Source organism: Nematolebias whitei, chromosome 9 (assembly GCF_014905685.2).
Source record: "Nematolebias whitei isolate Nwh7 chromosome 9, NemWhi1, whole genome shotgun sequence".
Lineage (NCBI taxonomy): Eukaryota > Metazoa > Chordata > Actinopteri > Cyprinodontiformes > Rivulidae > Nematolebias > Nematolebias whitei.
In genome coordinates, this window is record NC_056506.1 from 16,222,726 (window position 1) to 16,249,106 (window position 26,381).

Genomic DNA, 26,381 nt, shown 5'->3' on the forward strand with positions numbered 1-26,381 from the left:
ATATAATCACAAGCAGAACTGGTTTGTTCCACTTTGGAGTAAGCTGTTGGGGGAAGAATCAGTTTTGTTGTGTGTTTCCTTGACTGATGAAGCCTTCAGGATCGAAGGCGAAATGTTTCAGCACAAAAAAAGAAACTGTTCAGATGACCTGACTGACAAATGTTGGATGCATGTTAGACTGATTGGTAAATCTAAATTGTCTCTAGGTGTGAGACAGAGTGTGAATGATTTGTCTTGTTTGTCTCTATGTGTCCCTGTGATGGACTGGAGACCTGTCCAGGGTGTCTCCCGCCTCTCGTACAGTGACTGCTGGATATGGGCACCAGTGACCCCCACGACCCGAAAAGTAAGAAGTGGGTAAAGATAATGGATGGATAATTGGTGGGGTGTACTCCATCACATCTAAGTTTTCTTAAATGACAATGTCATTTTGTCAAGATAATTCAAACTGTACCAAATGTGCACTGGCTGTTAAAACAACTCTGCAGCAGATGGAATATAAAGATCTTACTTGATAGATTTTTTTTTATCTAACAAACAAAAAAAAGGAACATTTTCTGCTTAAAGGGCCGTTCAGATCTAAAGTAGCAAATGTTGACAAGTGTGATCTCTCAACAGTTGGAACTCTTCAGTCCACCTTTTAAAAAATGGTCCCAGTCTGCCACACCACCAGTGTAGTCCCAGTCCTCCATGTGCCAACCAAGACATCCCCACTATATCCAGAGCATTCCCTGCCCTGCCCCAATTCATTCAGTTTAGCTGATAAAACTCTGTTTTTTGTTTTGTTTACATTTATTTAACAACTATAAAGTTTACTAAAATAGCCGTGCTGAGTTCAGGTACCTGCTGTGTTCACAGCTTCATGAACAATCAGACCAAATTAAATCAGTGGCTACAACAACAGAGTTTGAACAAGGACCAAAACAAAAAGAGTGTTCCAGTGAAAAGAGCTATAGTTTCATCTTCTACCTACAGATGAGGAATTAAGAAGAATGTGGCTGAAAAATATGAACTTAAAGAGACCACCTAAAACTCTGTCTGTGCTCATTTCACTTTGTTGACAAACGTCCGACGGGGGAAAATCTGCATCCTACTTTGTGTCTGGACGACAATAAACCACCGGAGAAGAGACGCCGGATCCTCAGAAGGATTGAAAACAGTGACGAGAACATCAGGTCTGATTTCAAGTGTATGGAGGACAGAGCTTTATAATATTTGTTCATCTTCAGTTTTATGATTTTCTCTGTAATGAACCCAAGCTCAGTGATGGAGGACTTTAATGCTTTGTCTGGACTCTGTGTCTGCTTTAAGGTCAATAAGATTGTGTCCCACCTCTTTTTACAAAACACCACCGACCTTATTACTGTAGATACTGATACACCTCAGATCTTTTCAGGTTGTTCATCGCTTCACCATCGGATGAACAGAGTCAATGAAGTAGCTAAATCTGCTAGTAGATGTTCTCTGCAGCCACTTCTTCAGCTCGTCCTCCATCCCTCGTCCTCAGCAGGTATGATTACATCGTCCAGTTTGAGCTCTGACAGGTGGTGTTCCTACATGTTTCAATTAAATCCACAACGCTCAGAGAAACTACATTAGATCGTTCTGTTCACACAAACAAATGCCGGTTCTGGTCCGCGCCAGAAGTTGCGCCCATAATTCAAGCAAGGCAGCATGGAGGCTAGCAATAAGGTGGATAGACACTGATCTTCTCTAAACATGCTTGTTTGTGGTAAATGTTGTGGTTCCTGAATGTAGCAGAGCTCAGAGTGTTCATCTCCTCCCCCTGCTCATCTCACACACAGGAAGTGGAAGCAGCGGGGGCAGAGTTGTTGCTCTTTCAGAAGGTTACACGAGAACAAAGTATCCTCGCAAAGCAAAATATTGCAAAATGCTTTTAACTATTTTGGTCAATTAGACTTTTTTGAGATCATTTGGAGCATAAATCAAAATTAAAAATGTGATAATTGCACTGATGATCAGAAATGTCATATTCTGAAGAGTCACTTCAAAATTAAAGGCCACAAATGACAGAAGCACTGTGTGAATTAGAACAAGGTGCTGCTGGCTTCCTACGTTCCTCAGCTGGGTAACTGCTACAGCACAAACAGCATATCATCAGTGTGCATGAGTCAGCTGTTACACATGCTCATGAGGCAGGAGATGTTTTGGTTAAGCCTCTAAAACCAGCACAAGGTTCAGTCAGGTCTCATGATGCAGCCTGACAGTAAATCTTACCAGACACTCCAGCAGCCTGGCAGGCCTGGAGATGATGATGAGAATCTTCTTCACCAGCTTGATGATGATTGACACCTCCTCGCTCTCCGAACGCTCATATGCCTGAACAGGACAAACAGAGGATTAGGATTATTATTGGAACATAATCCAGTTACAGCTCAGGGAGCTTGCTCGCTCGTATTTTGGGCATTTAGTTGATTGTCTTAAACTAAAAATCTGTGATTTGTCGAGTTGTTTCAGGAGTTGCATGTCTTAAAGTAAACCTAGTCATTGTTAAACAACAGCAGTAGACACAGAACGACTGGTAAAGATTTTAGGTTAATTAAAGGCCTAGCATTCCTCCAAGGAATATATTTTGTCCACCATCTTTTGTGCCAGCATTTAAAACTTTATTCATCTAACGACAGCAGACAAGTTACATCATTTTGGTCAAAACTGAAAATGTTACCTCTTGCAATAATGAAAGTTTGCATGACGTTTTACCACTTAGCATTTGTGCTGAGAGTGACTATCAGCTACTACCACATCAATGTTTAGCTCAATATCTGTCAAATGAGCTGATGTATAAGATGACAGGCAGGGGTAGACATGAGGAAATGTCCCAGGTAGTCCAGCAGACAACCTCTCGACAGAATCTGGTTGTCCACAACCTTTACAACAAAGAAGACAACTAATCTCGAGCTGCTGGAGTAGGACTTCCTTGTTCTCCTCATCCTTGGGGATTTGGGGTGGCTGTGGCTGAGTGGTTAGAGCAGTTGTTTTCCACTGGGAAAGTTGGGGGTTTGATTCCACCAGCAGTCACATGTTGAAGTGTCCCTGGGCAAGACACTGAAGCCTTCATTGCCTCTGATGTGTGTCCCATCGGTGTATGAATATGATAAAGCTCTGATTAGTCTTCAAGCCAGTTCCAGGATCTCAGTGGTCAGACACACGAACATAGCTGGCAGGTAGACGGGAATGTATCCACGGAGCCTCCTTTTCAACTCATTTGAGATTTGGGGCTGTAGTTGATCATTTGAGCTTTTGAGATGTTAATCAGCTGCTTCTGGTTGTAAAAGAAAACCACACCCACCTTGTTGCCATGGTTACGCATCATAACAAATGCCCAAAAGTAAAAAAATTCAGTAAAAATCCTTCCAGCTGAACAGCATCTGATACCAGAGGAAACAATCGTCCAAAAATGTGATTTACATCCAGAAAAACAGGAATTAGTTTCCAAAAGCAAAATCTCAGAATGAAAGTAACAGAGCTGCTCCAACATGCAGCCACACCGGGCGCACAATTCTAGAATGATAAGATAGAAAGGTGCTATATAAGTACAGTCCATTTACCATTTATCCTCTTCCTCCTCCTCAGACTTTGCAAGAGACACTCTCAGCATATTTAGGGAAGAAATTAAAGCAGAAAAAATATTTTCACTAAAATTTTTTCTGCACTTAAGAGGCTCTGATCTCCCTAAAGATAAGTGTGAATTCTCACATCTGACCTGCTGCTTTCACATTAACAAGCAGCAGCTAAAGTTTTCTGGGCAGAAGAATCCTCCAGACGATCTTCTTCGTTAACTTCATCATCATCATCATTAGCTAGAACACCATCTGAACTTTTCTTTCCCTTTCCATTGCTTACAGGGGTAGGGGAGGCACAGCTCCTTGTTTTTCCATCTTTCTGCTGCTGATCTCATGCTGCTGCTGATCTCATGCTGCTGTATTCATTCATATCCACCTGGTCAGCACAGACTCATGTTCGGGCTGCTGTTGTTACTATTGTTTTACATTATTAGTGTTTAGTGAATATCATCTTAGATCTTTTAGCGTACCGTTTGGCGTTTGTTTAGCGTATATCTTAGTGTTTATCTTATATACTGTTTCTTTTTATACTTTACATTTTTTCTATTTTTGGATGTAACTGGGACCTTGAGTACACAATTTTGTTCCACCTCATGTACCACATATGATACGAATGACAATGAACTTGACTTAACTTTCGCCAAAAATGTAACATTATGGCTTTTATTTTAACAGCTTGGCAGATATTCAGTTCTTATATCTTCAGTCTTTCAAAATCACTGCTGAGGGTGCATCAGCCTGATTTACACGTTTGCCACTCTTCTGTGCTCTCTGCCCGTTCTGTGTGTGCTCCACTCCTCTCCTGCTGCAAAGTTCCTCACAGTCGGACCGGAAGTGCAGACTGGACTAGTGTGATGCACAAACAAGCATCCTCAGCTAGCATTTTAATCACTAGGTGGTGAATCATCATTTGAAACTTAAAGATATATTGTAAACAGTAAAATATTTTTTCATTCATTCATCCTTTATTTAGACAGATAAATCACAATGAGGCTAGAAGACTCATTTACAAGTGAGATCTGTTAAGACAGACAAAAAGTAGTGAAGCTGGACACATGTAGGAAGTGGAGGCGAAAAAATTCCTATCAGACATTTTTTTTCCTGCCTGAGAAGAAAAAACTGATATTAAAAAACACCTTGCACAAACAAGCACATAGTGACGTAGACATTCTGCAGAGGGGGACGACGAGCGGTGAGCATGTTCATAGATGCTCTCGAGGTCACTGTAAGAGTTCTGATAAGGATGTAATCAGCCAGTATCCTCCAGTGAGATCCATAATCATTCTCGAGGTATGTCGAGGAATGGCCAAGAATAACGACTAAGAGAATCCAAGAGTCCTGAAATGATGACACAAAGTTTATTCAGCTGGTTTCATCTGGTTATCAGTTGGAAATTCCTCAGGGAGAGGGTGGTGAGCGTCAGATCACGTTCTCCAGGCGAATTCAGATAAGATGGCCTTCAAGACCAGCCAAGGGAACCAAATTCAGATAAACACACAGTTGTTTTGGGGACAGACAGAACTTAATGACGTCTACCTTGAGTCTGTGTTGGTCCACTCGGTTCCAAAATGTCCAAATTACATGGCCACACCAATGGAACGTGACAGAAAAATCCCAGAGATCTGATCCATTCAGCCCAAAGCATTTGTGTACTCGAGGCACGAACCAAGCCATCATAAAGGCAAGCAGCGTGATCGGGTCCAAATTTGCTGCCGACGACTTCCTTGATTGTAGATAAAACCAGCAACCAGCCGAATCTAAAAAGCAGGAACCAGTTATCTTAAATCCAATTAAAAATGCGTCCTTAAAATTCACAAATGGCAGCAGAGATAGACACATCATCAAGTCTTCAAGTCAATGAGATATCCAGCTGCGTGCCAACAGGGCAAATCGACTCGCCTAAAGCCTGTCTTCTCTTCGAAGAAATGTTGTAAATTGTGTTGAGGGATCAACTGATCAAATCAAGTCCATAATTATGGTTCAGAAGAAATGCAAGAAAGTCTCACAAGCAGTTTCACAGACAGACAGAGCAGCAAAGCATAGCTTCTGGTAAGATGGCGCCCGTGTACATGGCTTGCAATCCACCTCTGCTGATGGTGTTCGGATTATTTTTGTTTTTTGCATTTCTCATCTGTGACATCAACTCTCTGCTGGTGTATGACAGACAACAACTTTTGGATCTTCGTTTTTCTGCCACTGAAGTTGCTTATTTTGAACAATATGAGCGTACCTCTGGACACCCCCCCCCTCCTCCCCCCCTGCTGGCGGACGTGCCAGCTTACCTTCACTGTGCTCCTCACCTGCCTGTCCGGAGATATCGTTTCAGACGCCAGGGAAAACGTGCTGGTCAGCTGGTAAAGCTTAAAGCCCTGCGTGCTGCATTATCCTCTCCAGCTAGCGGTCATGGTTTCCATCGCCAGCTTTCTGTGTGCCCGGACCGGGTGGCCAGCGGGGGTTGTCAGCCGGTGCTCAGCTCGGACCGACCTGGAGGGGCTGTTATTGAAAACCTGCGGCCATTAGCGCGCGCTAACTCCACCGCTGCTAGCTCCACTTCGGGCAATATCCGGATGTGTTTGGTCAAAGCAAGATCTGTTACCAACAAAACTTTTATCCTCAGGGACTACTTTCAAGAGCACGATCTGGACTTTCTGTGCATCACAGAGACTTGGATGTCTCCAGCGCCTTGATGGAATTACTGCCACCGAACTGTTTGTACTTTAACGCACCGCGGCCATCAGGCCGGCGCGGTGGTGGATTATTAACAATATTCAAACCAACTTTTGACTGTAAACAACTGCCCATACCAGTTTCCCGCACCAGCTTTGAGCTGAGTGTCTTTGAACTCAGACAGTCACCTCAGACTTTATTTGCACTCGTCTACCGCCCACCTCGGTCCAAAGATTTCATAAATGAGTTTTCTGACTTCTTGGCTGAAATCACACCAAAATATGAGCATGTTTTCATTATTGGGGACTTTAATTTGCACGTGTGCTGTCAGTAGAAGCCCTTGGTTAAGGACTTTTTAGATCTATTGGACTCATTTAATTAAACTCAGCATGTAAACGGTCCCACCCAAGAGTGTGGACATACATTGGACCTTGTTTAAACTCATGATATTACTGTTAATAATCTTGTTATTGGTGATAATGTTTTTTCAGACCACATGCCAGTCCGGTTTGAGTTCACCCTCCCCCATCTAACTCCTAAGCCATGCATTCCTGAACGTAGGACCCGGGCAATTAACCACTTCACTGCTGCACATTTCACAGATGTTTATAACTCTGAAATGATAATTCAGCCCCCAGTGTTTCTCACCACCACGGAGGAGCTGACATCTCAGTTCAACTCTGTCTGCTTAAAGACTATGGATCATGTTGCGCCTGTTAAAACTAGAAAATCAAAACTGAGAGCAGAACCTTGGCTGAGTGACGTCACCAAGGCCGCTAGGCAGCAATGTAGGAGGGCAGAACGAAAGTGGAGGAAAGACAGGCTGCAGGTCTCTTTTCAGATACTTAAAGACAGTTGGCGCCGTTATCAGAAAACAGTGAAAGCTGCAAAATCCAAATACTTCTCTGATATAATTACCTCAAGCTCTCACAACCCACATGTCCTCTTCTCCACCCTAAACTCTGTTCTCCACCTCACTGAACCATCACATCTGGAAGCCTCGACTGAGCTGTGCGACAACTTCTTACATTTCTTTTTGGAAAAAATTGCGACCACCCGGGCTCTCATTTCCCCTCCAACTCATGACCCATCCATCCCACCTCAATCTGTAGCTCCATTTGACCATTTTGAACCCATCACTCTCTCTTCTCTAGAGCAGGTCATGTGCAGCTTGAAACCTTCTGGCTCCCCCTTTGATGTGGTCCCCCCTCGACTACTAAAGGAGGTTGTTCCAACTCTAGGTCCATCCATTCTTGACATAGTTGTAGTGAACTAAGCCTCCGGTCAAGACCTGCCTCTGAAGACCTTCATGGGACAGGAACTGTTATTTCATTGATTTGAATCCAGAAATACAAATGAGCTCATCCAGAGACTTTCTAATGGTATCCTGAACTAATCAATTGAAAGAACACTCGCTTTTTTATATTATCATTACTATTTTAAAATGTCTTGATAATCAAAAGTGTGTTTAGTTCAAATCATTTTGAACCACTCATTTTAAATCAACTGTGAAACAGTATTATTGATTTTTAATCCTCATTCAAAGTAGAAATCAAGTTAAATGTCTATGTTACAAAGTAATTATGCATTTTTGATCTTCTGTCTGAAATGAGAAAGGAGTGATGTCGGTCAAAAGTCGGAGACAGTCAAAAACAAGTTTATTGGAACGAACTGTCATGTTTTTAAACCTCTCAGACAGAAACAAGAAAACTGGCACCTGTAAGTCTGTCATTTCTCCAAAACATTTCTCTGTCTGTTCCTAAACATCTCCGCTGTTTTTCTGACTTGTAGTGACCCTCTGGCGTCACTAAAACCACACCCCTGTTGGTTCTTTCAACCAATCAGGACTTCCCAAAAGTGAACGAAAGCAGAACTCTTTAAAAGTCGACACTTCCTAGTGCCAGACAGAACAGAAGTTCCGGGAGAACAGAAGTTCTGGGGAGAACAGAAGTTCCGAAAAAGAACAGAAGTTCCAAAAGTTCTGAAGTGCTGGAGTTAGTTGGGAGTTCTTCCGAGTCTAGTTGGGATTATGGAATCTTCCACATCTGAGTGGAACCTCTGACGGACTCACAGCTCATGTGAGTCCACCCGGGAGGTGAGCGTGTTGTTGAACGGAGTACCGTCACTACTTCGGACGATTCTCAGCCATCCTAAGGAGACGCTGAAAGGTAGCGTTGAAATGGAACTCCGTACCGGAGCTGACCTATCTTCTGCAAAGGTAACGAGTCGCTTCACTACCGAGTGTACCGAGGCTGAGCTGGGTTCGGATGGAGGGTGCTGTTCCTCGTCAACACACTTTCCCTCATCCATCTTTTCCCTCCATTTAAACTCCTTCATTTCCCATCTTTAAAACTCTTCTATCTTGCCAGTAAAGATAAGCTAAAGCCTGCAGACATTAATTTAAGATCTAAGGATATGTCTGTTGTTTCAAGCTGCAAGTGAGGAATCATGGCTGTATGATTTCTCATTGTAAAGCTCATTAATTAAGCTGTGTTATTGTAATCAATTATGCCAATCAATGTGTAAATGTGTGATGTGTTTAAATCGTTTTGATAAATAAATGACCACATTCATTTTGATGGGTCAAAGAAAATTAACGTCTCATGTCACTGATTAGACCATCTCCAACACAGTACCTCTGTCACATATCTGTCAAGTAGCTCGAAAAAGTGAGAACCCGTTATTAAATATTGATTGTAGTGGAGCTCCTAAGCTAACTGAAGCTAACCTAAACCTACATCACTACATAGTAAACAGTAGTTTATCCACTGGCGTGGTGCCAAAATCCTTTAAACATGCTGCTGTCCAGCCTCTCCTGAAAAAAACAAACCTTGACCCCTCAGTCGTTTCCAACTACCGGCCTGTCTCCAAACTCCTATTTGTCTCTAAAGTACTGGAGAAAATAGTCGAGTCCCAGTTGAAGTGCTTCCTGGAGGATCACGCCATCTTAGAGCTTTTCCAATCTGGCTTTAAACCTCTCCACAGCACTGAAACTGTCCTTTAACGACATCTTCAGATTCACAGATACCGGTGATTCTGTGCTGCTTGTCCTGTTGGACCTCTCAGCCGCCTTCGACACCATCGACCATGAGATCCTCATTGATAGGTTAGAGCAGTGGGTGGGCGTCACAGGATCAGCCCTCAATTGGTTCAGATCTTACCTCACTGACAGATCCTTTTGTGTCTCCATCAAGGATTTTAGTTCTGCAGAGTAAGAGCTTAAATGGGGGGTTCTGCAGGGGTCCATCCTGGGTCCCCTCCTATTCTCTTTATACCTGATGCCGCTTGGTGCTATTTTCCGGAAACACAACATGCCCTTCCACTTCTATGCCGATGACTGTCAAATTTACTTCCCCCTAAGACGCAATGGTACATGCTCTATTCAACCGCTGCTCAACTGCCTGGCTGACATCAGGGACTGGATGGCTTTAAATTTCTTAAGTTTCAATGAAAAGAAGTCTGAAGTCATGTTGTTCCCTCCAAAAGACACAATCACAAACCACTGTATCGACCTCTCCGCTCTAACCCTGTCAGAAAAACAAAGAGTCACTAATCTGGGCGTGATAATGGACCCTTCCCTGAAGCTTAATAATCATGTAAACATGATTGTTAAATCATGCTTCTTCCAACTGAGGCGGCTGTCTAAACTGAAGCCCATATTGTCCAAAAATAACATGGAGACAGAAATACATGCATTCATTACATCTAGGCTTGATTACTGCAATTCACTTCTGTTTGGTATCGGTCAGACCTCCATTGCATGACTTCAAGTGGTCCAGAATGCAGCAGCCCAATTTTTAACCAGTACAGGCAAAAGAGAGCACATTACACCAGTTTTGGCCTCACTGCACTGGTTACCGGTTCACCTTCGAATCCAGTTCAAAATACTCATGCATGTCTACAAATCACTGAACAGTGTCGCCCCTCCCTACCTCTCTGATCTGCTACAACCGTATGTCCCACCACGTTCCCTGAGGTCAGCGGACCAGTTGCTCCTCACAGTTCCAGGAATTCGTCTTAAGCGCAGAGGTGACAGGGCCTTCTCTGTAGCAGGACCAAGACTCTGGAACGAGTTACCTCTGCTTGTCAGACAGGCCCCCTCCCTCTTGGTTTTCAAGTCCCGTTTAAAAACCCACTACTATTCAGTAGCTTTCAACACCAGATGATCTGTGTTTTTGATCCTGTATGCTCCACACTGGTTTGTCGTCATTATCTGCATCCATCCATGCTGCATGGATTGTTTATTTTAAATGTTACAATATTTAAATTGTAAGAAGAGAAGTGCAGCAGGACATCAAAGTGATGTCACTCAGCTTCAGCTCTGCAGCACAAAGCAGAAATGTACTTCTTGATCAATTACACTTCAACAACTAGAAGTTATAAAATAATTAAAAATAACTTAACACTTTTATATTTTGTGATTATGATGATTTTTACAATGCTACTTACTTTGAATTTTAAGTTGGAAGACAAAAGTCAATCGGTGCATCTGGACAGCAAAGGGTTAACCCTTCACAAAGCTGCAGCAGTAGAAATGTGTGCGTGTGGCAGAGGAGGAGATCAGCTGATCAGCTGCAGGAGGGAGATTCCCCTGCACTTGTGGGCTGCACACACGGTGCAAAATCATTTAAACTAATTTATTTTAAATAAACAACCCATGGTTCATCCATCAGTCAGCCAATTGTGTCATGTCCAATTTTATTTTGAAAAACTGTGATATAGCAAATCTGCAATAAATAACCATACACTTCACTCTTCCATTAGTTATAATAATAATGTTAATATATGAATTATAAAACAACATAGTTATAATGACAACATTGTTAAAACAAATGCACTGGAATCCAAGAAACAAATTAAAATCCAGTTGCAGTTCCATGTGGCCCAGTTTAACACACAACGTGTCAGAGCTGACAAAGATTGCGCATTTTCATCAAAAGGACAAAACAACTGGTTAAAAGGGCCAAATGATTAAATACTAAAACAATATGCATCATTTCAGCAGGATGGTGAGGTGAAATAAACCCACCTCGTGCAGCAGCTTCTCCAGTTTTTCCTGCAGCTCCACAAAGTACCTGGAGGTGACCAGGCCGTTCTGGGACTTGTCCAGACAGTCCCTGGCGAGCTCCACCAGCTGGTGTTGGATGAATCCCAGCACTCCGTCAGCCAGGGGGAGGGCGGTGTCTGGAGAGTACTCAGAAATAATGTCAAGCAGCCGCCCTTCCATCTGGGCTGTGGCCTGGGAAGAGAAAATCAAAGAATTGATCATTTCTATGAATTCTGTTGACTGGAAACGTTTCACTTCGTCAGGAGCGTTCAGATCTTCTGCTGTAGAAACAACACAGATGGTTTTACTCCTGTCGCTCCAACAGAACGCTGACGGGAAATGAGACTACAGTTGAGCAGCAGCTTCACCTTAGGAAAGCGTTCCTTGTAGACGTGATTCATCATCACAATCTCATTGTCAAACGATCCACACGTCCGCCCAGGGCTAAGACAAACAAACAAACAAACAGGTAAACAACAACAAAATTTCAAGAAAATAATGGTAAAAACTGTTTTCTTCACAAATAAAGTGAACCAATCCATTATCTTTACCCACTTATTCCATTTTGGGTCACAGGGGTCCCTGGTGCCCATGTCCAGCAATCACTGTGCGAGGGGCGGGGTACACCCTGGACGGGTCTCCAGTCCATCACAGGGACACATAGAGACAAACGAGACAAACAACCATTCACTCTCTCACTCACACCTAGGGACAATTTAGAGTTACCAATCAGCCTAAAATGCATGTTTTTTGTCTGTGGGAGGAAACTGGAGCACCCGGAGAAAACCCACGCATGCACGGAGATAACATGCAAACTCCACCCAGAAAGGCCCCTGGACCGGGGTTTGAACCAAGGACCTGCTCACTGAGAGGCAGCAGCTCTACCAGTTGCGCCACCGTGCTGCCGGTGAACTAATCTTGAAGGCAATTTTTAAACAACAAAATGTGACCAATTGAAAAAGAGTCAAAATAGTCAGTGAAATAAAGAACTAGCGTTCCTTGAGAAATGTCCCAGTACATCACCCACTACGTTTAATGTCTGTGTTCAGACTCCGATGATCTTAGGTAGAGGAATAAATGAGTTGTTTGCTGTTGTGGTTAATTATTAAAACACGGTTATGAGCAGTCACACTCAGTATGTGTGGACAATTACCCGTACATACATCCAATGATTACTTTCCATCTGCCAACATCTGCTGATGGCAGTGAGGTACAGCTATATGTAATGGTGAGCAAGCAGTACTGGGGGGTCCAGGAGCTTGCACCCTATGAACATTTTGAAAATAATCTATTCAAAACTATGCATTTTCTAGCAATTTTAAGTGGATTTGACTACATTCCTAGGATTAAGCAAAAAAACATAAAATCTGTATATTACAGTGTTTCTCCTACTATTATTCAAAGAGGGCACCCGCCTACCAAATCAACCAGCCCCACCATTTCTGGATGGGGAGCGGAGATATAGCAGCTCATACTCCAAACTGCACACATTACAAACGTAGCGCTCCCCTACTGTACTTTTATCACAAAATATCCATTGCCCTATTTATTTACCCTTAAAGCCTGATACCTGAGAAATCTAGCAGGTAGGAAACAGAACAAGTACAAACCCAAACCACAAGCTTCACTGGTTGTCCACCAATGACGGCCATAGCAACTAAATATTAGATTGCTCACTTTTACTGGAACTTTTAGACATTCAACTTTTTTTTTAACAACTTATTTTGCATTACCATTAATTTGCAATAGTTTGTGTTATCAGAAATATCCCATTGATTTCTGAAAGCTGAGAAGAGCAGCTTTTAAGCCAATATAGTCTAATTACAGTAATTTCAACAGGAAGCCTGTGAAACAGCCCCTGTGTGTCCCACCTCCCATACAGACTGAACAGAATCTGGGTGTCCCCACCCCTCCTCATGCAGGACACAGGACAAGATGGCGCCGGTGTGTAGGGCTGCCAGTCTCTCGCTCTCTGCTTGTATTTTATTTTTGTTATTTTTACAATGGTTTGTGCAGTGTGCCGAGTCATATTTTCAGTATGATCGTCGGGCACTTTTGGAGCTCCGTACTTTTGCTGAAATCCCTGCGGAGTTTTTGAACAGCGGCCAGCACTCTCCTCCACCAGTCCTGTCTGAGATTCCTGCGTTCCTTCTGCGTGACCCTGGCCTTTCTCCATGGAGGAAACGTCGCAGACGTCGTGGGAAGCGTGCAGGGATTTTGGTGAAACTGAGGCAAAGTGTGGATTATTCTAACAGGACTCGCTCTGGATCTGATCATCTCCTCTCTGACCCGTGGTGCTCCCGGGGCCCGGCTGCTGGCCAGCTGCCCGCGCGCTCAGTCCATGGAAACACCTGGAGTTGTTTACCTGTGCGCCGCACCAGCAGACCAGGAGGAGCCGTTCTTCATAACCTGCGCCCGCTGGCGCGCGCGTCTCCCTCCACGGCTGTGCCTGTGTCGGACAATATCAAGATGTGTTTAATCAACGCAAGGTCTGTTTCCAACAAGACGTTTATCCTCAATGACTTTTTTAAAGATGAGGAGTTGGATTTTTTGTTCGTCACAGAATCATGGATTTCTGATGGTGAGTCCAGCGCCTTGGTGGAACTACTTCCTCCGGACTGTGTATGTTTCAATGCCCCGCGGCCATCAGGTCGGCGCGGGGGGGGATTATTAACAGTTTTTAAAGCAAACTTTGCGTGTAAACAGTTGTCCATCCCGGTGTCCCGCGCCAGCTTCGAGCTGAGCGCCTTTGAACTTGGACACTCTCCTCCGGTCCTGTGTGCGCTCATCTACCGCCCACCTCTTTCTAAGGACTTCATAAATGAATTCTCTGACTTTTTGGCTGATATCACTCAGAGATACACTCACTTTTTGCTTATTGGTGACTTTAATTTGCATGTGTGTTGTCAGGAGAAGCCCTTGGTGAAGGACTTTCTGGATTTATTGGACTCTTTTGGCTTAGCTCAGCAGGTGAGCGGCCCCACCCAAGAACATGGTCACACGCTGGACCTCGTTTTAACACACAATGTCTCTGTTTCTAATTTGAAAATCGGTGACAATGTTTTTTCAGATCACATGCCTGTATTGTTTGACTTCACCCCCCCTTGTCCTACTGCTAAGACGCGCGTTCCTGCACGTACGCGTTCCATTAACCGTTTCACTGCTGCTCGTTTTAATGAAGGTTTTAATTCTGAGAGGATCGAACAGCTCTCGGTGTCTCTTACCACTGAGGAGCTAACCTCTCAGTTCAACTCTGCCTGTTTAGATGTTCTGGACCGTGTTGCTCCCCTTAAGACCAGAAAAACAAAACTTAAATCAGAGCCTTGGCTGAATGAGGTCACGCGAGCCGTTAGGCGGCAGTGTCGCAAAGCTGAACGAAAGTGGAGGAAGGACAGGCTCCAGGTGTCTTTTCAAATGTTAAGGGAGAGTTGGCGTCACTATCAGAAAACCGTTAAAGCAGCCAAATGTAAATTCTTTTCTGATTTAATTGTCTCCAACTCCCACAACCCCCGAGTTCTTTTCTCCACCCTGAACTCAGTTCTACACCTCAGTGAGCCTTCACCTCTGGAAGCCTCAACTGAGCTGTGTGAGAACTTCCTCCATTTCTTTTTAGAAAAAGTGGCAAACACCCGGGCACTCATTTCTCCACCAGCTCATGATCTGTCCATCCCTTCTCAGTGTGTGGCTGTGTTTGACCACTTTGAGCCCATCTCTCTGTCCTCTCTGGAGCAGGTAATGTGCAGCATGAAGCCATCTGGCTCCCCCTTTGATGTGGTCCCCCCTCGACTGCTAAAGGAAGTTTTTCCTACCCTGGGTCCTTTTATCCTCGCTATTATGAATAGCAGTTTATCCTCAGGTGTGGTGCCAAAGACTTTTAAACATGCTGCTGTCCAGCCCCTCCTGAAAAAACCTAACCTTGACCCCTCAGTCATGTCCAACTTCCGGCCTGTCTCCAGACTCCCATTCACCTCTAAACTACTGGAAAAAATTGTGGAGTCTCAGTTGAAACAGTTTTTTGGGGATCACACTATCCTTGAGTTATTCCAATCTGGCTTCAAATCTCTCCATAGCACTGAAACTGCTCTACTGAAGGTTTTTAATGACATTTTCATTTCCACAGACGCAGGTGATTCTGTGCTGCTTGTCCTATTGGACCTTACATCTGCTTTTGACACCATCGACCACAATATCCTCATTTCTAGACTGGAGCAGTGGGTGGGCATCACAGGGTCAGCCCTTAAATGGTTTGGGTCCTACCTCTCTGACAGAACCTTCTGTGTCAATATCAAAGATTTTAGTTCGGCATCGACCGCACTCCAGTGGGGGGTACCGCAGGGGTCCATCCTCGGTCCCCTTCTCTTTTCTTTATACCTGCTGCCACTAGGTGCTATCTTCCGCAAACACGACATACCCTTTCATTTCTATGCCAATGATTGCCAAATTTACTTCCCCCTGAGGCACAGAGGCACACGCTCTATTCAGCCTCTTCTTGACTGCCTGGCTGACATCCGGGACTGGATGGCTTTAAACTTCTTAAGCTTCAATGAGAAGAAGTCTGAAGTCATGCTGTTCCATCCCAGTGGCTCACTCATGAACCATGACATTGACCTTTTCTCTCTAGCCCCGCTAGAGAAACAAAAGGTGACTAATCTGGGGGTGATAATGGACCCGTCCTTAAAACTCAACAGTCACGTAAACATGATGGTCAAATCCTGTTTTTTTCAGCTGAGACGGCTGTCTAAGCTGAAGCCTATACTCTCCAAAAAGAACCTCGAGACAGTGATCCACGCCTTCATAACATCTAGGCTTGATTACTGCAATTCACTTCTGTTTGGAATCAGTCAGTCCTCCATTGCTCGTCTACAACTGGTCCAAAATGCTGCAGCCCGATTTTTAACTGGTACAGGCTATAGAGAGCACATCACGCCAGTTTTGGCCTCCCTGCACTGGCTACCCATTCACCTTCGGATCCATTTCAAAATTCTCATGTATGTTTTTAAATCACTGAACAGTTCCGCCCCATCCTATCTCACTGATCTTCTGCAGCCATATGTCCCACCGCGCTCTCTGAGGTCAGCAGACCAGATGCTTCTCTCAGTTCCAGAAACCCGTCGTAAGCTCAGAGGTGACAGGGCTTTCTCTGTTGCAGGTCCACGACTGTGGAATGAGTTGCCACTGAGTGTCCGGCAGGCTCCCACACTCTCAGTCTTTAAGTCTCGCTTGAAGACCCACTTCTATTCGCTTGCCTTTAACACGGTGTGATTTGTTTTGGTCCGGTCTGTTCTCTACTCTGTTGGCCATTTTAGTTAGCTTCTGCTGCTATTTGTACCTGTATTTCTATTTTATGTTTTCCTGTCTGCTGTGCATGTTTGGTTCTTTTGTACAGCACTTTGGTTGGCCTTGTTGCTGTTTTAAGTGCTATATAAATAAATTGGTATGGTATGGTAGGTAATATCAGAGACTGTCCTGCCCAAATCAGGATGGTTGCAGGTAAGAAGTTTCATTAATATATATTAATCCAGTCTGGTTTCCACCCCGGTCACAGCACAGAATCTGCTCTCCTCAGAATCACTAACACTCTTCTCATGGAAGCAGATTCTGGTTTACTTTCTCTCCTCATCCTCCTCATCTCAGTGTGGCTTTTGATACCATCTCCCACAACATTCTCCTCCACAGACTTTCATCCATTGGCATCACCCATACACCTCTCTCTAGGTTTCAGTTCTATTTCTCTGGCCGCACTCAGTTCATCCAACTTAAATCATTCAGATCCAACTCCTCCCCCATGACTTCAGGTGTGCCCCAAGGCTCTGTCCTGGGGCCCCTTCTTTTCATCATCTACCTTCTCCCCCTTGGCAATATCTTCCGTAAATTTAACATTCACTTCCATTGTTTTGCCGACGACACCCAGCTCTTCTTATCCACTGCACCCAGTGTTTCCGCTACCATTATACAAACGGGGCGCCCCACCCCGTCAACAGAACCGAGCGACCCATCTACCGAACCCCAACCCCAACCACCTGTCGGCACTGACGTAACGCTAAACTAGCGGCTCGCAATGCAGGTGTGCTAGCTAAAAAGCTAAAGGCAGCCTCTCCCCTCATGCTGAACCCTCACGCTGAACGCATCCCGCCACTTGAAAACTGTCAGTACAAACAGCGCACGGCTCAGATGTGTGTCTGTCTCTCTTTTACAGCAACTTCACTGGCTTCCAGTTACATTCAGAATTCTTCAATTTAAAATCCTGCTGTACACATTCAAGGCCATCCATAACCTTGCCCCTCCCTATCTGTCCGATCTCTTGCACATTATCACCCATTCACGCTCCCTTCGTTCTTCCTCTTCCATCCACCTCAACGTGCCTCTCGTCCGCCTCAGCACCATGGGACACAGAGCCTTTTCTCACTCTGCTCCCCAACTCTGGAACGCTCTTCCCCGGACATCCATAATATTGACTCCCTTCAGACCTTCAAATCACAACTCAGAACTCATCTGTTCAAGTTAGCCTTCTCACTTTCATTTCTTGTTATTTTCTTCTTGGTTTAGTGTTTTTAAAGCCATTTTGTATTGTTTTACTTTGTGTTTTATTTTGTGTTTTTAATGTTGTTAAGTGTCCTTGGGTGTCTTGAAAGGCGATAAATAAAACGCATTATTATTATCTTTTACTCTGATTCACACATGCAGGTAAAAACATCTGGCTGCCTTTACTTTTCAGCAGCTGGCGATAAAAATAAAAATATTCAGTTGTTCAGATATCCTACACACTGTTTGGGGATTTTGCTTGTTTGTTTGTTTTGCTGTAGGGAACGTATGTACAGTAGTCCCTCGCTACTTCACTGTTCGACTTTTGCTGACTCTATATCATGGTTTGTCAATGCACATTAACATATTTTTAAAAACAAATTGTACACGGCACATGAATGTCAACTTTAATATTACTCACGTGATTGGGATTCGGACAGTACTGGATACTGTACAGTAAAAGTAAAAAAAAAAAAAAACAGTTTGTGCAGGTGCCCCCATTTTGTAGTTTTATGTCAGTAAGCCTCCACTGTATACCCGCTCATAACAACTACATTTCCCAGAAGCCAACAGGGTCCCGCCCAGAAGACCTGGTTCCTTCTTCTGAAATACTAGAGGGAAAGTTTTGATCTGATCCGAAAAAGTTTGGCATTTATTATAGTGACTTGTGCAGAGAGCCACACGGAACCCACCGAACCAGACCAGAACTGGACCAGAACCACACATCCAGACCCATTGATGAATCTTGAGAGTTGGTAGCCGGCCCACGAGGACTTCCGAGCAATGCACCGCCAAAGGTCAGGGGCTCCATCCGAAGCCCATCGGCATTTTTTCCTCTAGACTTGAATTCAATCGACCACCTCCGGTCCACACTGGCCAACCAAAGGTCTGTGCCCCCCCAACCACCACCACCACCCGAAATGCGCTTTGGCGCTTAGTGCTGCACTGAACTGGACCAGAACCGGACCCCCAGACTCAGCAGTGAACCCAAGAGCTCCTAGCCAGCCTTGTATTGTGCCCCGTGCTACATGAATACCGACAGTTATCGACAGGGGGTGGGGTTTGGTAGGCAAGGCACTCGGTTCTGTTGAAGGGGCAAGGCATCCCGCTTGTAAAATGGTATGGAAAACACTTTGGCAATTAAGGTCTACACTGGGAAGAATAGTTTGAACACAATGACCAGTTACGATCCCGCCCACTTTGCAATGATGACCTCACCCACAGAACAAGAAAACAAGTCACAGTTTCAAATCACCTACACCTGAGAAGAACCAATAAGCTACTTTAACGATGATAAGTGTGACTCCACTCAGCTGTCGTCTTAAGTGTTTCATGGTTTGGATCTTTCATGTGCAAATTGGTAGGTTGGTGGTTTGTAGTGGACTAAGCCTACGTCGGAACCCAGTCTAAGGTCAAAACTCTTGACCTTTAGAACCTTGTGGGACAGAAGCTGTCATTTCATGTATTTGACTCCATAAATACAGGTTCACCCATCCTGAGACTTTCTTTCTTGAAGATTCAAGTGAAAAGAACACTCTCTTTTTATTATCATTACTATCTTACAAATGTTGATAATCAAAGTGTCTTAGTTCAAACCATTTTAGATGTTGCAGTGAACTAATCAATTTTATTAACTGAGTAATGATTTTATTCTCATGTTAAAAGCTGTGCAGAGTTTATGCATTTTTCTGATTTCTGCTTTTGAATGAGCAAGTGTGTGCGTTTACAAGGTTACAGTCAAACGAAAAACAAGTTGTTATGTTAAAACTGTCATGTTTTAGAATCCTCTCAGACGTAAATAGAGATGTTTTGCACCTGTGTCTTAGGCACGCCAAAACAGAACCCTCTCGGTCTGTGAGAACATTTCTGAGCTGTCTCATAACAATTCTCGCTGTCTCTAACCCCTTACGTCACAAAAACACACCCCTTCTGGTCGTTTCTGACCAATGAAAAATCCCAAAAAGTGAACCGGGAAAGAGCCTTTAAAATGTCAGTACTTCCTGGTCTACACAGACTCACAGGTATGCAGACGGACTCACAGACTCACAGAGTTTTCGGAGAGTTCGAGAGTTCAGAGTTCTGGAGTTCTGATGGAGTGCTGTTGGAGTTCCTGGCATGACAACAAAGCTCTTCCGAGTTCCATGGGATTATAACATTTTCCACTGAGGTGAATGTGTGTCGAACAGAGCCTCGCCACTACTTCTGACGGGCAACAGCCATTCTAAGGAGACGCTGGACCGGTAGCGTTAACGGAACACCATATCTGCTGATTATCATCAGAGAGGTAATGGGTCAAGTTTCCTACCAAGCGTACCGAGGCGAGCTGGGCTTCTGATGGAGAGTGTCGGTTCTGGAAAACACTTAATTTCCCTCACACACCATCCTTTACTCCCCCTAAACTTCTTTCCATCTTTAAACTTTCCTATGAAGTAGAAATTCTCCCAGATATTTAGAAATGTCTGTGTAAAGTGCTTACACCATCCGTGTGGGTAAAAGTCATAGTTGTACAGTTTTATACATGTCTGTGGTGCAGCAACGGAAAAATCATGGCCGTATGATTTTTCCTGATTGATTGCTTTGTTGTTATTTTCATAATTTGCCAAATTAATGTAAATGTTTGATGTTAAATTTGATTCTGTAAATAAATGACCGCATTCATTTTGATGGGTCAAATTTAAATGACGTCTCACGTTTGCATTTCCTTAAATTCAATGCACGTTTTATTCAGTCCAGAAAAATGAGGAACTCGCGTTAAACGATGAATACATCCCAGCATCTGTTCATCTACAAATTGGTGGCCCGTCACGTGCTCATAAATGGACTGTAACTAGTGTGCTAATTGATTTTCATGTTGGCATGTGTTATAAAATAACAGTTGAAACCGTGCGTCTTTACGCAGCCGGAGCTGCGCGCTTGGAGCTGCACCGCCTGAAGCGAAATGCTGCATGTTTTTAAGCGTGTTGGTCTGTGATGCTCAGAAAGCTCACAGAGAAGCTGTAATTGAGTCACAAGTCTTTCTAAAGCTGAATTGTACGTCTGTATGTGTAACATACGCTGGCTTTGAGCTGTGGAAACGCTTTATTCTGTTTAAAACTGTGTTCTGAAACGCTGTTCTGGTCCGATTCGGTTCTGGTTCCGACTCGGTTCTGGAGCTTCGAACGAGTTGTTTTAAATAGCTAGAAAGACGTTTTGTCACGGAGCGCCGTTCTCTGTGCAGCTCAGGGGGTTGTTTCGTTACAATTTTTAACAGAAAAAGTGCATTTTGATGGTTTAAATGACGAAAAAGTGACGAACTATTTTACGCTAATCTAACTTGCTAGCTGGGGAATACGCTTCGTGGTTGGTTGTTTGCTGCTTTGGAAAGCTCTGATTTGCTGAGAAAGGTTGACTGACGTCACCTCCCCTCACCCCTACGCTGCGTCATTGGTTGAGAAAGACCGTGTGTAACGTTCTGATTGGATGAGGGAAGTGTCAATCACGTCACCCGGAAATGAAGACTCGTTTTCATAGGGAATAAAATCTGCTTTTTAACGCTGGATAGCGCATTAAAGCTGTGTTCTGAAACGCTGTTTACATTCATTCGAAGCATATTCGCTGAAAGTTTGCCACGTTTGTGTAAAAAATCCGTTCAGAAGTGTTGGTTTTCACCGAAGCAAGCCGATGCTAATTTTAGCTAACAAGCTAACGACCGGACGCCACAGGAAGTTATAGCACCTCTAGTGGACGACACAAACAATGCCTGAGTTAAAATTGTTGAGGATCTGCTGACATCTTGTGGAGAAGACGTGGGATCACAGGTTTTCACTTCGTTTTTAGGTGAAGAGTGACATTAAACGTTTTTATTTTCCTGAAAGGCAATTTTGGAGTTTAAAAACTTCCTCAAAGCTGAATAAAACACTGTTATCTTACATTTTAAAAAGTAATAGGTATTTATGCAAAGAAGCATTTACCAAAAAATTTTATTCACTGATAAATCCTTAAAACAGGTCCATAATAAAATTAGAAACTTTTTAAAAAACAGATACAGTTACAAATATTCACAGAGTTGAACAGTTTACTCATTTTGCTTGAAGGATAATACACGTTTAATTGCAAAATCACTAAATAAGAGTAAATTTATCAGGAAAAAGAGATTTTCTGTCTAATTTGCCACCTACATAAAATATCTCTCTATTTAATTTTAAATAGAAGCTATACAGGAGCAAATACAGTTTTTCTGAAGAAAGACTGATTATTCCTCATCATCAAATTCTTTTCTCTTTTCACCCACCTGGGTTGATGAGTAACTGTTTAAAATAGCAAATTTCTGGAACAGAACGGTTTAAAAAAAAAAAAAACGTTTTAAACTAATATTGCTGTGAGACTAAAGGAAAATTTGCAGGTTTATAAAAAATTCAGTGTTTTAGAGTAAATACACTAAAAACAGCTTGGTACTCTAGTATCTGTGGAAAATAAGCACAAAAAGTAACACTGCAAAAAGGGCATTTACTTAAATATTCATGAATTGGGGTAAAACCTGAGAAAGGTACCCACATTTGAATAAGTGACTTATAACAGTACTTCTGTGTAAACCCAAAGCTAAAATAAGTGTGAAAACTCATTGACTTGAATACAAATATTTACCTGTAAAATATCTAAAGCTTGCAACTGTTCAAACAGATAAATTGCTACACAGTGAAAACATGACAGGTGTGTTAGAAAAAGATTTTGACCCAAAAGGAGTGGCGGACTGCCTGGAGAATGCGTTCGCACTACTGGCACCGTCCCTACATCCATATATGACTCAGACAGAGCGCATGAACCCAAAAGAGTTATTGGACAATCTGAAGGGGGTTGCAGAAAGTGTGACCTCTACAGAAATCATAAAGTCAAGTTATGAAAAGCTGGCTAAAATTGCAATTTTGTTGAAAGAATCATTCTATACGGTTGTTGAGAAAGCTGATTACCTTGCATTAAGGTTATACAGCGAAAAAGAGGTGGTTCAGAGAATTGAAGAACACTTCCTTCAATTTAAAGGTGAACACGAAATCCTCACAAAAAAACATTCTGAACAGATGTTTCAATTACAGCAAAATGCAAATGCAGAAATTGATTCGCTGAATAGCAAAATAAATGTGCTTAACAAAAAGCTGGAAGAACTCAGAATGGATAAACACATATTGCAACAGCTAATGATGCGTTTAGAAAGTGATTATCACACATCACAGGAACGCTTAAAAACATGTGAAGAAAATCCAAGAGCAGCAACAAACAAGATTTCTGACGTGGGGCGAGTTTGTCTGGAACTCAGAGAAGACCGTGGACATAGTCCAGGTCACCCACAAACACCTCAGAAAGACGTTGTTGCACTTCCTGCTCTTAATCCACCCTCACATAAAGTGGTAGGAACAGACCTGAACAGGCCTCCTCCACCAAACATGCAACAGAGTGCATGGCAACTTCCTCTTTCAATGGATGTTCTGTTAAAACTCTCAAAATATGTACAACGCTTTGTTCCCGGGCCTATGGGGTCAGCAGGAACGAAAGCGTATCTCAAAGATCTGGAGTTCAGATTGAGGTCTTATCCTAATGCTACGGTAGACGATAAGATAAGTCTGATACGGCTCACTTCAGACAGAGAGGTGTTCACCTTCATCGAGCGTCTACCTGATGCAACGAGGAGGGATTACAACCTTCTGTGTGAAGCTTTGATCAGAGAGTACGACCCCTGCACGGGGCCTGCTGGTTTTCCAGCTGCAGACAAGGTCACGCAGGGCAAGACTGAACATCCAAAAGTTTATTACAAAAGAATCTTCCAAGCCTATTTTGGTAACAGAAATGAGACCGGAATGGAAAAAGATGATGGTTTTAAGTTTGTTTTCAGCAAAAATCTCCACTCTGATTTTAAAAAATCAGTACAAATGATGGCAAATTTCAGAGAAAAATCCATCAGTGAGATTAAACAGTGTGCTGTGAATGTGTTTGAAGCATGTTCTCATGCTAAGACGCCCATAGAAGTGTTTCCTAGTGTAAAGGTTAAACCCCTCCCTCTTGAACTAGAAGGACGACGTGCTTCGCCGCCTCCTCCTAAGAAGAAAGAGAGAAAACAGTCTGTTCAGGCTAACAAACCGCGTCCTGAAGGTGCACGCTGGGACAAAAAGGCTCCTCTTTCAGAGGAAGCCAGTGATTATCGAAAAATGGGTGAACGCAGGACGCAACGATATGAGAAACCATATCGGCAGGGGCAGTACGTAAAGGAAACCCCGCAAGACGTACCTGACCGTCCCCCACCTCGGACGAAACGAACCGAGGCGAAAAAATCACAAAAGTTCCAAAAGCAAGGCCCCACACCTCTGAGCTCGGAAGAGACAGAGAAACTACGCAAGTTGTTAGAGACTTTGAAACACACTGACACGGGAACCCAACCGGGAGCACTTTGCAGTGATGTAATTCCTATTACATCTGAGGGCGCGAATGACAACATAACAGATGTCGGTGGAACACACCAAGACGTTGCTGTGGTTGCCTCAAACAACCCCTCATCGGAAGAAGGGGGGGTAAACACACACACGAACGATGACGTGTCATCACAGGCTGAACACTCAGAAACAGCTTCTGCTGTGCTGACGGTTCAGGCAAACCAAAATTACACAGATAAGTCTGAACGCGTGAAAAAGCGTCAGAAAAAGCCCAAGAGGTTTCTGTGTAACTTTATCAGAAAGGGGGTCGCCAAAAAGGCGTACCTGTCAGTAACACTTGAAGGTGTCCTCACACACGAAGCACTCTTGGACGGTGGGGCAGACATAACAATCATGTCAGCTAAACTGTTCGAGGAGCTGAGGACGGCCGCTGCCGGTGTTAACAGGATAATACCTCTCTCTGAATGTGCTATAGAAATGCAGGGTCTCTCAGAAATGAAAACAACCCTGACAGCTATAGCAATGGTTCACATGCAGATTGGCAATATGACACTGTACCACCCGGTACACGTGACCCATGTTGACTCATTCCCATTTTTGGTTGGCCAGGATTTTATAAATCGCTTCGGCGCGATTATAGATTATGGTGATCAAACAATGTGGACAACAGTGAGCAACCCACTGCCAATCGATACGCCTCCGGAGTGTGACACAGACTGCCCAACAGCAGGTACCGCGGAAGGCGCACAGGACCCCTCAGCCGAGGACACGAGCCCGGTGAGTACTCCTCTGACACCATGTGAAACCAAAGAAACCCAAGTGATCCAAACTCTGACTCAACAAGACAGCCTCCTCTGTGAGCTGGAGCAGTCAGAGTCCACCAAACACTACCTACCACTGGTAGTTAAGGGTGTAGAGATCCAAGGGTCCCACACCAACGATGCTGTTCTGTCTCTGTGGACAGATAAATCAGCAATTAACCGAGCTTTCTACGAAACCTTGGTTCACAAACACGTTGGTCTAGAACTAATTAGAAAAGCTTTCCGCTTTCCATTAGTTCCCAATAGTTCACAGGTAATGACCGCAGATGGAGTCATTAACCTAAAACTGAACTGGAATCAACGAGAACTGGTTCACCCGTTTCTCGTTATCCAAAACTTACCACATGCATCCTACATAGGCTCTGACATTTTGGTAAGGTTGGGTGTCCACGTGGACACCATCAACAAGGTGCTGTGGTCCCTGAAACCAGCCACAAAGGATACTCCTGTGCTAGACACAGCGAGCCTTAAGGCTGGGCAGACCATTCCAGAGGCCTGCCAAGTTGCTAGCAACCAAAACACTACAGTACCACCTCAGGTGATTAACCTAATGGTGCGAATCCACATAATAGCTGGACAAGCTATTAGCCATAAACAGGCATACTTTCAACCCTCTCCTGCATTTTTCAACTTGGGACTGTCCGTGGAAGCCACGAACCAGGTGAGTCTTGACTCCAGGACCACATCTATTGCTGTGTGTAACACGGGCATGGATGAGGTGCTGATCCCAAAAAAGACTATGCTAGGATGGTTGATTTCAACCGACTTTCATGATTTTGAACTAGGCGTTCCATTCCTGGGAGGACTCCCAGACAATCTGGTACCGAGTCAAGAAGCTGGGCCAGTATGGTTCACAAAACCAACACAGGCCATAGCCCTTTTCTCAACCAATGACGTCGACCAAGGACCTCAAACCTATGGTGTTTTACCCATAGACAGGCCCGACGACTCAGAAAGGGATTCGTTAGAGCTCCCCAAGGAGCAAGAACCCTTATCAGTCTCATCACAGATTGATCAGGTGGTCGCACAAGCCGACGCTCTGACATCTGATGAAGAAAGAGACAAACTACGCCAAGTTCTTTTAAAATATGAAAAGTCATTTGCAACTGATTCGACAGATTGTGGTTTGACCTCGCTCCACGCAGTGAGAATCCCAACCCCACCCAACGCACCGCCAACATTTGTCAGACAATACAAGATCCCTCTGGCAGCACACCAGCCTGTCCAGGAGATCATTGATGACCTTTTGGTCAAAGGTATAATCAGACAATGTAATAGCACCTACTCTGCGCCTCTATGGCCAGTTTTAAAACCAAATGGTAAGTGGAGACTTACCATAGAC

At 43.8% G+C, this 26,381-nt stretch overlaps 1 protein-coding gene across 1 annotated transcript in view; it reads right to left on the reverse strand.

Annotated features, from left to right (window-relative positions):
• The window catches only part of mast3a (microtubule associated serine/threonine kinase 3a), a gene marked incomplete in the record, with an annotated part of 96,603 nt that overhangs the window by 25,157 nt on the left and 45,065 nt on the right, over positions 1 to 26,381 (reverse strand). Inside the window, 3 exon segments of the mRNA XM_037682014.1 lie at positions 2,239 to 2,340; positions 11,281 to 11,490; positions 11,667 to 11,742. Coding sequence (XP_037537942.1) covers positions 2,239 to 2,340; positions 11,281 to 11,490; positions 11,667 to 11,742 — 388 coding nt within the window.